This window comes from Monodon monoceros, unplaced genomic scaffold, assembly GCF_005190385.1.
Source record: "Monodon monoceros isolate NGI ecotype Baffin Bay Population unplaced genomic scaffold, NGI_Narwhal_1 Super_Scaffold_3, whole genome shotgun sequence".
Lineage (NCBI taxonomy): Eukaryota > Metazoa > Chordata > Mammalia > Artiodactyla > Monodontidae > Monodon > Monodon monoceros.
The window spans coordinates 78,436,185-78,451,358 of NW_021703780.1; the positions used below are offsets into that span (position 1 = coordinate 78,436,185).

Here is a 15,174-nt window from a genome sequence, read left to right on the forward strand (position 1 = left end):
TTAACTGCAAACATTAAAACCATGTCCTATCTTTTGCTGTAGCACTGGTTTTTATTGTTGTTGTTGTCTTTAAATATGTCAGAAGACTCAAAAACATGAGTAGTCTATTCTTGAGGAGTCATAAGGAGAGAGCACTGGGCGAAGGATTACATTATCTTCGGACTGGCCCTGGGATATTAAGATGCTTAATGGGTCTATTAAACCCCTAATAAAGACTCCTTTTTAAAGAGGAATTAAGCCTAGAGATGTTCAATAGAGTCATTTGCCCATGGTTACATGAGTAGATGTTTCCTGATTCTCCCTAGGAAAGAGGTTCCGCTGCTTTTCCTTTTGTCTCTCTTTTTTATTTCACTTCCTAGTCACATTGATTCACTGGTCTCAAGACTGAGCTTGGTGCCTGTCCTTGTATGTCATATAGTCCTGGGCTTACCCTACTGTGGGATTTACCTTACTCTCTTACACCTGCCTCTTGTTAGTTATAGTGGTTGCCTACTATACTATAAACTCCCCGAGAGCAGGAAAGGTAACCAGTTTACCCCTAAAAGTTGAGCCTCTATTACTGTGACCTGCTCACAGTGGTATTCAATATGTGTTTGTTAAATGGACAGATAAATGGAATAAATGGAGAATGGCTGGGTGAGTAGAAAGAAAGGTAAGGGTAAAGAAAGAAAGGTAAGAAAGAAGGGTAAAGAAAGAAAGGTAAGAAAGAAGGGTAAACCAAAGAAATAACAGTACCCCAAAAGATCCAATTCTAGTACATCTCAAACCTTTAATTAGCTTAATTAAGAATGGAGAGATCTTGTAACTAGACTGGATTAGGCTTCTGGTGTTCAAGTATCCAGTGGATATTATCCTCATTGGAGTAAGGTACCACTTCACATGACTGAGACAAATACCTCCCAAATGAATGGCAATTTGTTTCTATCTTTCAGGCTAGCTAAGTATCTACTACCGGAACTCAGCCACTGCATAAAACCAGGCAGTCAGGGTGCTGTCCACCACCAAGGGCGCCATTCACATACATTACGAACTGAATAGTGCCCCCTGGATTTGTATAATGTGGTGGCTCTGATGGGATCTAAGACTAAGATGAAATTATCTTCAAAAGCATAACAAAAGGTATCTCCTCCCCTCCCCCAAAAAGGAGTATGTTTAATTACTGATTCTTTTTCCTTTCTTTTTAATTTAAATGTTCTCTAGAGCTATAAATAATAGGCAATATGAGCCACTGGCTAAGAGGGAAATTTCTAGAACAAGACAAGACAACACAGCTCTACCACATATTCGCTGTGACATCTTGAGCAAGTTATTTAATCTTTTTGTTCCTCGGTTTCCCTGAATGTGGAGAGTAATAGCACATACCTACAAGACCACTGTGGGGATTAAGTGAGTTATTACACTAATATAGAATAAAACCTATAGCACGTGCCAAGTGCTCAGCGTATGTCAACAATGCTAATGGTGATTACTATACTCTTACATTCAGCTACAATCCCGGTAGCAGATATGTAGGATCCATTTAAAATACTGTTTCTGGGACTTCCCTGGCAGTAAGGTGGTTAAGACTCCACACTCCCAATGTAGGGGACACGGGTTCGATCTAAAATCCCGCATGCCGGGCGGCGCGGCAAAAAAAAAAAAAAAAAGCGTTCCTTATTTATTTTCTAAGATGTATTCAGTAGGTGTATATGTATCTATACACACAGATGTACACACAGTCTGAGCAAAGAAAATGTGGTGGTTACTAGTGGTAGCTTTAGTATCCATGTTGAGTGCCTGAGCTCCAGTTCCATTCCACAATTTTAAGACAAGTCATTAACCTTACTAAGCCTCAGTTTCCTCATCTGTAAGTGAAAATAACAGTTACAGTATTAAACGAGAAACCATAATTAAAACACTTAGCATGTACTTGGTATTCCATAGGTGTTAGATTTTTGTTTTAATATAGGCACGACGTCTTTCGGGCTAGTCCTGCTATAGTTTAACAAACAAGATCTATCAAAGTACTAACAAAATCTCAATTCTAGGCTAAAAACACATTAATATTAATAAGGGGGAAAACCAAAAACATAACGTTCACATAAAATCCCCCTTTCCCAAAACTACACTGGTTGCTTTTTAAAAAAATTTTTGGTATGGGTTTACTTTAAAACACTTTATTTGGAAATAATTTCAAATTTACAGAAAGTTGCAAGAATAAGAATAGTACAAATTTTTAACCATTTTTAATGTTTTATAGCCATTTGAGAGTAAGTTGCATTCACCATGGCCCTTTATCCCTAAATACATTAGAGTATATTTCCTCAAAATGGAGATGTATAATTAGTTCATTTCAATGCAAGACGAAAAAATGTCACTGAGTGGTTAATAAGTCTACTTTATTCATATTATGGTTGAACTAACACAAGTGACATTTTCTTGTTGTTTAAATTTAAGGTAATCATTTTGGGTTAACTCATTTCATATGGAGTTTAGGTAAGCCCATCAGAGCATAACTGGTGAAGTGTTCTTAGTTGGATCTCAGCATAAATGCACATTATCCATTAGAGAAGCCAGAAATTTTATGTGTACGTAGTTTTATTAAACACATTTGATACAAGATTTCTTTAAAAACGTATTGCATTTCATTCTCTTGACTTAAATAATTCTTACTAAATCTAAAATTACTAAAATTTGGTAAAAACTTTTCTTAAAATAAATAATAGATGGTAAGGATACTATGAAACTTCTCGGTCCCTACATAAATTGCTGTGGAAATTGCTTTATAATTGCAACAACTCTTGACGAAAAATGTCAGCTAAAATTATAAAGCAATTTAATAAATTAACATGGCTGCCAAATAGATATATTAGTATCCTACACCCAGCCAAGGACTAATCCATATGTTATTAATAGAAGCCTCTTTTTCAAATTCAAAACATTAATTTAAAAAATGGTCTTTAAGCTGACTGAACCCAGAGATATAAACCAAGAGCATGGACTCTCGGGGGACGTGAGAACTGGGTTTGAATCATCTGGGTTCCATCATTATTAAACTGCTCATCTTGAACAACACACTTATAAGCTCCTCAACCCTCAATTGCCATGCTCCTAATATAGGGGTGATAACATTATGCCTCTCAGAGTCTCGTGAAGGTTAAAAGAGACAAAACTTGTAAATCACTGAGCACAGTATCTGGTACATATAGTAAGCACTCGGTTAACGACAGATGTTATTAAACAATAAGGCTGGTCTAACATATTTTCATAAGAAGATTATAAATGACATCAACTCTAATTAAACTTAAATCTAAACTCCTATAGCTTTGCCTCGTTCCACACCCCTGAGAACCTTAGAATAAAGAACACCACCCAAACCATGTTTACATGAGTGTATTAGCAGACACATATAAATCAAGTCCACATAGTTTTTCTTTCCTTTTTTTTTTTTCCAATATGACTCCATCCACTCAGCAATATACAATGGCAATTAGGGTTAACAACATATAATAAGAAATACAAAGAAAAAAGAACATTGGGGGATCAGCTGATGCTGGGAATATGCGGAGAATGTGCTATTTCAAGCATGCCTATTATTGGCTAAATGAGCCAATTATTAATCTTCACTATGTTCTCACCTAGCATCTAGTGTTGGGCTGTTACTCAAGAAATGTTGGAAAATCATTTTTTTAACTTAGCTTGCCCCCCCTAAAAGAATTATATAAATCATAAAAATCATAAAAAGGAGAATCATATATATAAGGCCCAAAGTCTAAAGAGAACTTGAAAGAAAAAAGGGAGAATGCTGGACTTGAGGAGTCATGCTAGAAAGGGGAGGGAAAGGGGGTACAGAAGAAAGAAGGCTGGTCTACAGAGAGGATGACGTTTGGGAATTCCCTGGCAGTCCAATGGTTAGGGCTCGGTGCTTTCACTGCAGAGGGCATGGATTCAATCCCTGGTCAGGGAATTGAGATCCTGCAAGCTGTGCGGCTCGGCTGAAAACAAAACAAAACAAAAAACATATACATACAGGACCTTTAAATAGAGGACCTATGAAGTGCCATGATCACTGCTGGGGCCTTAGGTACCTCAGAAACATCAATACAGGTAATGAGACAACAGAGTCTCAGAAAACCCAAGTCAACAACGCTGGTAAGGGGTAGAGCCTGCCAGCCACTCCAGTCTGCCATACCAGAAAGCCCAACACATCTCATGATCTAGCCCCAAGGAGAAGAGACAATGTTTAAATAAGGAATGTCCAAGTCCTTCTCAGGAACTCACTGATGGGATTACTGTCTCCTCCCTTGGTGAGAAGTAAGAAGAGATTCCACACTAATGGTTTCAATGTTCCCTGAGGGGCAGTACAGAAATGAGAAGTGGTGTGCTCCTGGCATTTATGAGATGGTTGTTATCAGAAAACAAAGGATCGTCTTGCTTCCCTCGTGATATTTCCATGCCCCAGCAGACATTCAAGTGGATGAAAATTTGTTAAGAGTTATCAGAGCCCAAACTCTAACTCCAGATCACATCTAAACAAAAAGGTTTTTTTTCTAATCCCATTATTGTTTTTTAAGAATTTAAATATATTTTATTATATTTAGCCTCATTTGGTGTTGGGTTTTTTTTTTGGCTGCACTGGGTCTTTGTTGCTGTGCACAGGCTTTCTCTAGTTGTGGCAACGGGGGCTACTCTTCCTCGTGGTGCATGGGCTTCTCACTGCGGTGGCTTCTCTTGCTGCGGAGCACGGGCTCTAGCCGCATGGGCTTCATTAGCTGTAGCACGTGGGCTCAGTAGTTGTGGCACACGGGCCCTAGAGCACAGGCTCAGTAGTTGCGGCACACGGGCTTAGCTGCTCCACGGCATGTGAGATCTTCCAGACCAGGGATCGAACCTATGTCCCCTGCATTGCAGGCGGATTCTTAACCACTGTGCCACCACGGAAGTGCTCCCATTATTTCTCAATTTGGCACAAAACTCCTTGCCTAGACTACTGTGTTACTTTCTCAGCTTAAACTCGGTGGAACAGGAAACTAGGTCTGAGAAGTGGAACAGCAAGCAGAGGGGGAAAGCCCTTTGACATAGACAATCTTGTGTTTAAAATGTTTTCTATGTATACTATACTGTGTTAAGCACTAGAAAAAGTACAAAACCAAGTCAAAACCGTAAGAATTCATCCCTACCTATGAATCTGCCTTGTTGCCAGAACATCCCATCTCATAGGGTCGTTCTAGCAGCGCCACATTTAAAGTTATCTGTTAAAATATATGTATTATGTAGGATAGAGAACCCTATACCATAATATGAACAATTCACTTCTTTATTCTAGTTCTTGGCATCTTAGAGGACAGCCAATGGGACACCAACGTAGAACAAGTAAGACTTGATGGAGAAGGAAGGAAAGGTCAGGTGTAGGCAGTAAGGGTGGATAAGAGGAGTCCCCAGACCACAGACTGGCTGGGGGCACATGGGAGAATACAGTACTGATGGGTTAAAGGGAAGGCGAGAGAAAGAGTTGAGAACTGATGGAGAAGGGATGAGGGACATACACTCTTATTATGGGCAACAAACATTTGCAATTGAATAGAAAACGGGGAGGGTTTAAGAGTCCAATGAGTTTGAGTTTAGACCTTTAATAGTCTGTGTGGCCTCCATGAGGCCAGAGTGAGAGATGACCTATGTACAAGCATCATGGCAGGGTACCTGGTACACAGTAGGAGTCCAAAACCTGGAGAACTGTTATTATTGTTACTAGTCAGAGTTCTGCAACAAGGCTAGGCTTGGTAAAGACTAAAGTGATCCTTTCATATTAGACAGCACTTAACTCTCCTAAGAGGACAAGGGCAATAGCCACAGTGAAAAAGTTTCCAGTGACTTTCATCTGATCAGTCCTGGGGATGCTAACAGAACTGTCTACTTCATGTATGACAACCTGAAGCCTTCCACTCAGGTCAAACACGACCTGAACACAGAGATGCACATTCTACGAAAGAAGCAATGTTCCAAAACCCAGTTCTTTGTCCTGGCCTCTTGCTGACATACTGGTTTAGTTCATATCATGAGCTCTAATTGTAGAATGAGTTGGTTCTAGGCAAGCAGAACTAGAAACAGCTATGGTTAAGAGAAACTAATACATTCAAATAATACCAAAGGTAATTTATGGTCCTGACATCACAGTCACATTCAAAAATAATAAACAACGCCAACTGTTGGTTAGCAAATGCTAACATGCCCATTAGAATATCGCACTTCTACAAATAAAGACCAGGATCACGCATGTTTACTGCATCAGATTTAAATGGTCTTGGAGATCAAACACATTTAATCCCTTTATAAACTCCTTTAAATCAATGATCAGTGCCTCTTCCACAGATTATAATGATCTTGGTATTAGGGAGAGCCTTGATCAACAACTTGTTAATCTACAGAACAAAACTGACTTATCCTTTCCTCTTTCAGATGACCTCTGCTTGAAAATAAAGATGCGTTCCATCGCTGTTAAGCCCAGAGAAGGGAGAAGGAACAAGAGGGGTTTGGTTCAATATTCCGGAGCCCCAGGACTCCTGGATAAGCTGTATCTCATTTTGACAGCAGCAGTAGAGTAAATGAAAAGCCCTGTCAGGTAATGCATTTATCTTCATGGGCAAATCAGCCGTTCCAAAGCAAGAATCTCAGATGTTGTCACATCAGCTAGGACAAGAAGTCATAAAGCAGGAAGGCTATCAGTGCAGGAGGTACAGCGATATCTAGACTGTAATTAGGAGCTGTGAATGCGCACTCTAGTTCCAAGCTCACTGGGAGCCTTGATTTTTTTCCTCTGGGTTGGGATTCCCAGCCAAGTAATCAGTTGGTCCTCATCAGCCATTTCAGAGCTCAAGGCTCTGAGCTGCCCTTTATTCTGAGAACTTTATGGTAAGAGCAGCTCTGCTGTTTCTCCCAAATGTTATGTAATCAAGAGAAAACAATAAAACAAGAAAAACAACAAGTGTCTTTATCCATTTCTTCATCTGATCATTCATTCAACAGATATTTATCCCATGGTCTAGGCACTAAGCTAGGTGTGGGCTAGTCACTGAGGTAGATCCAGTCTCTGACCTCAGAAAAATTAGATTCTAACAGGACAGACAGACACGCAGCAGGCGTGTATGCGGTGGAAGGGGGTCAGAGAGGGCGCTGTGGGAGCAGTGAGGAAGGCAATAGGCCAATCTATGGAGGCCTTCCTGGAGGAAGTGGCCTCTAGGCTAAAGCTTACAAGAAGGCTATGAACTGGTTAGATGGAAAGATGGAGAGATAAGAGGTAATAATTTATACCCAATTACAAGAAGATACCAGGTGTATTCGAGCAATGGACGAAGTTTGTATGACTAAAGAATTGAGGGGGAGCAGGTTGGGAATATAATCAGAATTTGAGGGGGCAGGAGACAGGAATAGTATCCAGATGATTCTGAGAAATGAGAGAAGTGAGCAACACCAATGACGTTTACATGCATTTCAAATCCATCTATCTTAAGGTGGTTTTTCATGTGTATACAAAAAAAGATCTAATGAAAAATAAGATAAACTGAGATATCCCAAAAGAATCCTGTAGTGATTTTTTAAAAGCTGAATAATCATTAGGCAGTTATTAAAATTCTACTGTACACACCAGTGAAATATGTAAAAATCACAGAGAAGATACTTATTTGTAAGATATGGTGCCTTAACTAGCCCCCACCCTTAAGACTTAAAACCCCATGATTTTGAACAGCTAAAACTAAAAATTCAGCAATGAGAATGTTTTTTTCTTTTTTCTTTCACTCTCAGTAGCCCATGGTATACTGCTCTTATCACATGACTGTCGATTATACCCAGTAAAGAGTTAGAGAGAGAACTGATTAAACCCTAACCATGCTGTTTGCTGTGTGATCCTAAGCAAGCTATATACTTCTCTGAGCCTCTGTTTCCTCCAATGGACCCATCTCTTAGGGCTGCTGTCAGTACTTGGTGAGACAATGCTGGAGGTGGTATTTCTGGTTCCATTTTACTGAAGAGTAAAAAAAGACTCAGAGAGGTTACACGACCCACACCAGGCCAGCCAGCTACAGAACAGCCCTCAGATTTCACACCAGGGCTGACTCATTCTGCATCTAGTTCTTTTTATTTTTCTTTTTTTGGCCATAAATTTTTTGGGGTAGTGATTTTCAATGATAATATAATTAAATTTTAACTACGATGACATTTTTCAAACCATGGGAATAATAAATGTTTTTGAATCAAAGCAAAAGAGAAGTGGAGAATAATAATAACTATAGCAAAAATAGCATTGGATGAACACTCTGAGTGGTGAATTGTATGATATATGAATTATATCTCAATAAAGCCAATTAAAAAAAGGAGCACTGTATTGAGAAGTGAGTAATGTCGCATTTAGAACTGGTAAGATCTTGAGGAAGTTACATCTGTTACTTCACTTTCTTACCTGTAAAAGAGGGATGCTATTACCTGCATTTTCTTTGCCAAAGAATCAGGATAAAATGGAATCCTGAACGGCAAAATCCATCACGGTGCCCAGAAGGCGCTACTACACTATGATGACACTAAAACAAACTTGAGAACAAACAGGTTTTATTTGTTAATTTCTAATGACATGTGAACCTCCAAAAATGTACAGGAAGTCTACCCCAGCTCGCAAACACCTGTTCATGAGATCATCCCTTCTCAAAAGACTGAAGTCACTGAACTATTGGCAGCAGGAAGTTCTGGAAAATACAGATTACAGGAGCTCATTTCCCTGTGGCACAGTTACACTATCACTGGGAGGATCCATGCTCCAATCAAGGGCTTTCTAATCCATGAGCACAACAGCCTGGTACAGAGTTCTGCTCTACCAGTCACATGGGCCAAAGAATCAAAATAAACACAAATGTGGCCCCAGTTACCCAAGCCCATAACTGAATCCCAAGTCACCCCTGGTCCACTCATGTTCAAAGACACACATACTGTGCCAGACTCAGAAACAGACCTCTTCCTGAATTTCCTTCCTGTTTTATGCAGGAAATATAAAATGAAATGTTTCTTGTTTTCTCTTTACTAGGAAGACCCTTTCCTCATTCTCAGTTCCTGATTTACTGGTTTCATAGAAATGAAACATCAATACCAATGGCATTATACAGCAAAGACAAAACATGATTTTCCACTGCTTTAAAAGGCTGAGGTCATTTTTGCCCCAATTCCTACACAGTGGTAAGCTTAAAATCAAGCCATTTAGCTCACAGTCAGGTCCAATAAATCAGTGGCAAAAATAAATGGAAAAGCTTGCCAAAATGTAACCATAGTAACACCACAGATGCGTCAAGAAATGGTGTGCTCATTTGCTTCATTCCCCATTTCTTAAATTGGAATCTGAGTAGGGGAAAAATTACACAGAGAACAATCATGATTCTGCAATTACTGAATTCTGCAAAACTGCATCCAATCTGCTGTACTAGAACTTCAGAGGCAGCAATGGTCAAGCTACAAAAATAGCCCTGGATGGCTTACGAGTCCCAAAGCCCTGGAACTGGGATTTGACAGTTACTTGGTCGTACTGTGTCTCTGTTTCCTCACCTGTAAAATGGGTATTAAAAATCCCACCCTCAAAGGAATATTCTAAGAGTAAAACTGGACAGTATATCAGAGATGAGGCAATGACGTAAGGCCCTGATCACCTTTAGCCTTGTTTGTATTGGCTTATCTTCGTGTCTTGGTTTCTTTCTTTATTTCTATAAAAAATAGATAGATAATCCCTGCCTCATTCATGAGACTGACGTTAGGAATTATTATTATTAATCCAAGTGTAAGGAATTATTATTAGGATATTATTAGAATTATAGTTTTCAATTCTAATGATGCAAAATTAAAAGAAATGAGGGCCAGAGATTCACATTAATACATTATCATGTTTTCTCTGTCAAATGCAGCTCTGCCACTCAGCAGAAAGAAGCAACCTTGGGGCACTGACCCAAGTTACCTGTAGTCAACCTCTTTTCCTCTTGGAGCCTCGGTTTTATTAATAAGTGAAGAGGAAGGCAGGGCTGTTCTAAACTCTGATCGCTAAAGTTTCCCATCTAGACTTCCAGTCTAAGTCCTTGCAGATCCATGGTATGCCTGAAATCAGTTCTGTTCATTATTTTGCAGTAGTGTGAGGAAACAACAGCACTCTAGGACATCACTAGCAAAATATTATTTTTTTAAAGAAAATCTTCATAGCAAACAAATCACAGCCATAAGCAGGGTACCTTGAACTTCAAATTATTCCTCCTTGTTTTTGCTGATTAAAAAAAAAATATTTCTAAACACCTGTCAAACTTTGAAGGACTGGGTAATAGGAGAAAAGAAAACTCCCAAGCAATAAAATCAGAATCATTCTTTCTTCTTCTTTTGAATGAAAGCAAATAACTGTATGTCTTCCCAGAATTCCCACCTCATAATGAGCTGTACAGCAATGTAGTTTGGTAGAGCATGGCAATACCTCATGACCACTGAGCTGCCAATTCATCTACCCCATAGGCTGATTCCCTCCTCCCTTCCTTCTTTCCTTTCTTCCTTCCATGCCACAAAATCCCTGATTTCATAGTCCCTACATTTTATGTCTTGCTTTCTCAGATTTGGTCTGATCTAATGGGTCTGGGGCTTTGGGTTTTTTAATCTGTGGAAACCATTTCTTCAAAGAAAATCATATGTGAAATCATGATTTATGAATCTGATAAAGGTGGGGAAGAAGAGAGAGTCCACTGAGGCATTCCCTTTGCTGAGAGGCTATCAGAGTCCCATGGATCTCCTCAGAGGTCAGTATGAAGTGCTCTGGCCTGGTCCACCCCATTAATGACAATCATAGTTAACATTTATGAGGCTTACACCACGCCCATACTGTACCCAAATGCTTTGACGAGCATTTGACTTTGACTTCCTAACAGTTCTGTGAAGTTAGTAGGAGTGAGATGTCCTTTTCACGGTTGTGAAAACTGGACCTTACAAAGGATAAATAATTTGCCCAGCATTCTCAAGCCAGAACTTGAAAACCGAGTAATTTACCTGGCGCAGTACTGTATGTCCGTTGTCAATCATGACTCCCTGGACTTACGGAGTCACTACGTGAGCAAACTGCCAAGTGTCCCAGAACCAGCTGTTGAGCTCTTAGTTCTCCCCTCAACTTTTCACCCACCCACCCACCCCGCAGTAAGACGCTCCAAACTGGCTACTTACAAGGCACAGCATGGCGGTAAAGGTTATCTCTTATGGTCTGCTGGAGCTCATGATCAGGCGACCCTTTCTGGAACCGCTGATTGAGAAAATGTCGCAGGTCCTTGTTCAGCTTTCCTCCTACAGGAAATACATAAAACAGAATGCATCAACCATCGGGCTTCCTAGAGACTGAGCAGCCTGAGAGCTGTGTGAGGGAAAGCCACGCAAAGCCATTCTAGTCCGCCACCCTCAGTCATCAAGAAGACTTACTTTAGGTTTTCCTCTGCAGGGGAAAAAGCAAGCAAGAATGTAATAAAGATAAAACAGCATTGAAACAGCATTAATTTGGAGGTCCCAGTTCACATAACACTAGGAGGCTCAAATAACAAAGAATTGAAATGAGGCTATTACATTTAAAATATGTGTCGTAGACACTTGCAGACACTATTAGATGGAGTGGATGGCTGAAACCTTAAAGAGGGCAATCTAGCAATAGCTAACAAATTACAAAATGTTCTTTGACCAGGGACCCAGCTGGAATAAATTTACCCTATATATTTGCAAAAGTCTGCCCAAATCTCTAGTATTGTTTATTGCAGCATTTTTATAACAGAAAATAAATAAAAATAAACACCAAAAACCTGGAAACAACCACCAGGGATCAACTAAGTAAAGCACAGCTCATCCACATAACTACTCTGTGAAAGCTACATCTTCATGTGCTTGTACTGCAGGAAAACGTGGAATTGTACCTACTATCTGACCACTTTTGTGTGAGAAGAACAAAGAAAAGGAGAGAGCATGTATTAATGGAAGGAATCATCAGAAAGTTTTAACAATCGTTACCTTTAGGGAGAAGGACTTGAGTTTGGGAAATAAAGGAGGAGACATCATTCTTCATTACATAGACAGATACAGATATATATATGTTACTTTTCTGTGTTGATTTATAAACACTAAACACATAATTTTTTCAAATTTTGTTGCTGTTTAAGCAGTAGTTACCTGGGCTGGTCTATGTGTTTATTTCTTTTTAACTCTCTACAGTTAACAGAACAAAACAAAAGCTAAAAAAAAGTATATTGTTACAAAAGTGTATCATAGAACGGAGAAGGTAACCAAACTTTTTTTTTAAATTATAAACACAAATTATAGTCTACAGGATCAGCAGAAGGCTTATAGATCAACGTCGCTAATATTCATTCTTAATGGAGAAAACTGCTTCAGTGACAACTAAAAATAACAAGGCTAAGATTGTCCTTCCATTTTTTGACAAGATAAAAATTAGGTAAGAGCATTTCTAGCATTAGAGAAACAATGCAGCAAGGCAGTATCCATGTGAACCACAAAACTCACATCTTCAGATGACAATTTTCCCATGGTCAAAAAGAGCAAGTCATGGGGATGACAGCCATGGTTCAGAAGATGCTATGACCTGTGTAGGGGAGGAAACTACTGATCTTTATTTTAGTATCATGTTCAAAACCAGATTCCCTGCTTTAGCTGATCATTTTAGAATAGACTAATGAAACCCAATTTGACTCTTTTATTTGAGTTGTAGTACATGTAAGGCTTCAAGTGGCCAAAACAAAAATTCATAGGTCAACCTCAGGTCGTTCAATAAACATTTAATTAGTTATCAAATATTTATTAAATGAAGAAGACACACACAAACCCCACTTCCAACCCCTCCTTAAAATGGGCACAAGGTTTGAATACACAGTTCATAAAAAATATATATATATGATAGTCCATTAAGCACATGAAAAGATATTCAATTTCACTAGTTATCAGAAAAGGGCAAATTAACACCACAATGAGATCCCAGCACCTACCTGCCAGAATGGCAACATCAAAATCAAGCGAGAGCAAGCCTGTGAAACAACAGGAACTCTTTTTATACTGCTAGTGGGTGTATAAAACGTTTCATTCCCTTGGGAAAACAATTTGACAGTATCTTATAGAGTTAAACCTTCACTAACCAAATGACCCAACAATTCCACTATTGTTTATGCAAGAGAAATGAAAACAAGTACATACGCTCAGACGCGCATGTGCGCGCACAACTTATAGATGAATCATCACAGCAACTTTATTCATTATATAATAGCCCCAAATTGGAAACAACCCAAACGTCCATCAACAGGTGAATGGATAAGTAAACTGTACTATATTCAAATAGGATGCAGCACAAAAATTGAAAAGAACAAACCACTAACACATACAGTAATACGGATGAATCTCAAACACATAATGCTGAGCAAAAGAAGCTAGACACAAAAGAGAACATACTGTATGATTCCATTTATATATAAAGCTTCAGAACAGGCTAAACTATAGTGATAGAAAGCAGTCCAGCAGTTACCTGGGGCTGAGGGTAGGCAGAGACTAACACACAAGGGAATAAGATCTATGGAATGTATCTATGTCAGTTTCCTGGCTTTGCAACTGTACTGTAGTTATGTAAGAATGTTACCACTGGAAGAAACAGGGTGAAGGGTACACAGGAAGTCTGAACTATTTTTTTACAACTTCCTGAGAGTCAACAGTGATTTCAAGAAAAAAATTCTTTGAAAGGAGGAATCACAAGGAAACTTGGGAGGCTGGGTGATTCCAATACAGTAAATATCAATTGTGGTACTAATAACACAGGGTTATACATTTATCAAAACTTATGGAACTGTAACTGTAATGCACAGACATTAAAGTGGCACATATGCTCCTCATGGCCAGGAGTTTAATGACTGTGCTATCCCCTCTCATTGATTGTGGGGAGCACCTATGATTTACTTTTCATCAATAGAATTATGTAAAGATGATGGGATATATGAGATTATATATATGTGATTACGTACACTTGTTTTCCAGTTGCTTGGTTTAAAGAAACCTGCTGTGACTCTTATAGCTACAAGAAAACATATTTAAGATGCTCCAAATTCTTCTTAAGTAAAGAAATGTAAAATAGTGACAGCCTCAAATGACTCCATATTCAAAATGTCATTCTTCTTTCTCCACAACACTCAAAAAAGTTCAATGAGCATTACATTTGGGGTTCTTAATGATGGGATTCCAGTGCATTATTGAACATGTGCATAAATGGCTATAAAATTCACTAAGCCTGTGAAATGTGACTGCAAGCAAATTCCAACTTTGTTTCATCTGGAAAATCAACTTTAGCCAATTTCTAAATTGACAATAATAATGAAGTATGTATTCTAAGAGTCTAGCAAGGACTATTTCTTTTGCCAAGTAGTTAACTCCTGTCTCAGCTTGTAGAAGCCAGTAGTCGCATGTGTATCAGTTATATTTGACTTATTCTATTTTGTTGTTTTTTTAGTAACAGCATATATCCTGGTACATAGTTTTTCTATGATTTTCAGAAACTTTCAAGAGAGTTGGAAAAAAGAAACAATTTATGGAACTGTATATATAAATGTGTGCATTTTATAGTACGTAAATTACACTTCATAAAATCAATTTCAAAAGTTAAAACTATACATTATTATTGAATGACTCTGTGGTAGGCACTGCTGTAAATGCTTAGTTTTCAACTTCCCATTAGAGAAACAAACTGAAAGAAGAGTGGAGTAAATCTTGGTGGTTAAAACAGACAGGCCCGGGTGTAAATCCTGGTTCTACTATTTACTAGCCGGTGAACCCAAGTGCCTTGCTTAATCTCTGAACCTCACTTTTCTCATCTGTAAAAACAGAGCTCTGATGTAACAGTAGTTCTGCTACAAGCCTGTTGTGAGGATTAAATGAGATTCAGACACTGCTTAGCAAAGAGAAAGCACTTATTGAAAGATGGAGATTACCCCTAGAGTGGACAACAGTTGAAGCAGTGGAGAAAGAGCTGAGATGAGTCCAAGGTTGGACTGTTACTCTTTCTAAAAATGCAGATAAACATAAAACCTATTGACTTACATGGCCAGAAACAAAATACAGGCACAGGGAAATTTGGATTAAAGGATACTTCTAGAGTTTCTGGAAGGGAAT

At 38.7% G+C, this 15,174-nt stretch overlaps 1 protein-coding gene across 17 annotated transcripts in view; it reads right to left on the reverse strand.

Moving 5' to 3' along the window:
• The window catches only part of MAGI1 (membrane associated guanylate kinase, WW and PDZ domain containing 1), a 616,517-nt gene that overhangs the window by 237,225 nt on the left and 364,118 nt on the right, over nt 1-15,174 (reverse strand). For all 17 annotated transcript variants that reach the window (XM_029243082.1, XM_029243088.1, XM_029243078.1 and 14 more), the window contains exon 2: nt 11,200-11,316. In XM_029243082.1, the coding sequence (XP_029098915.1) occupies nt 11,200-11,316 (117 nt within the window). The remainder of the gene's footprint in view (nt 1-11,199; nt 11,317-15,174) is intronic.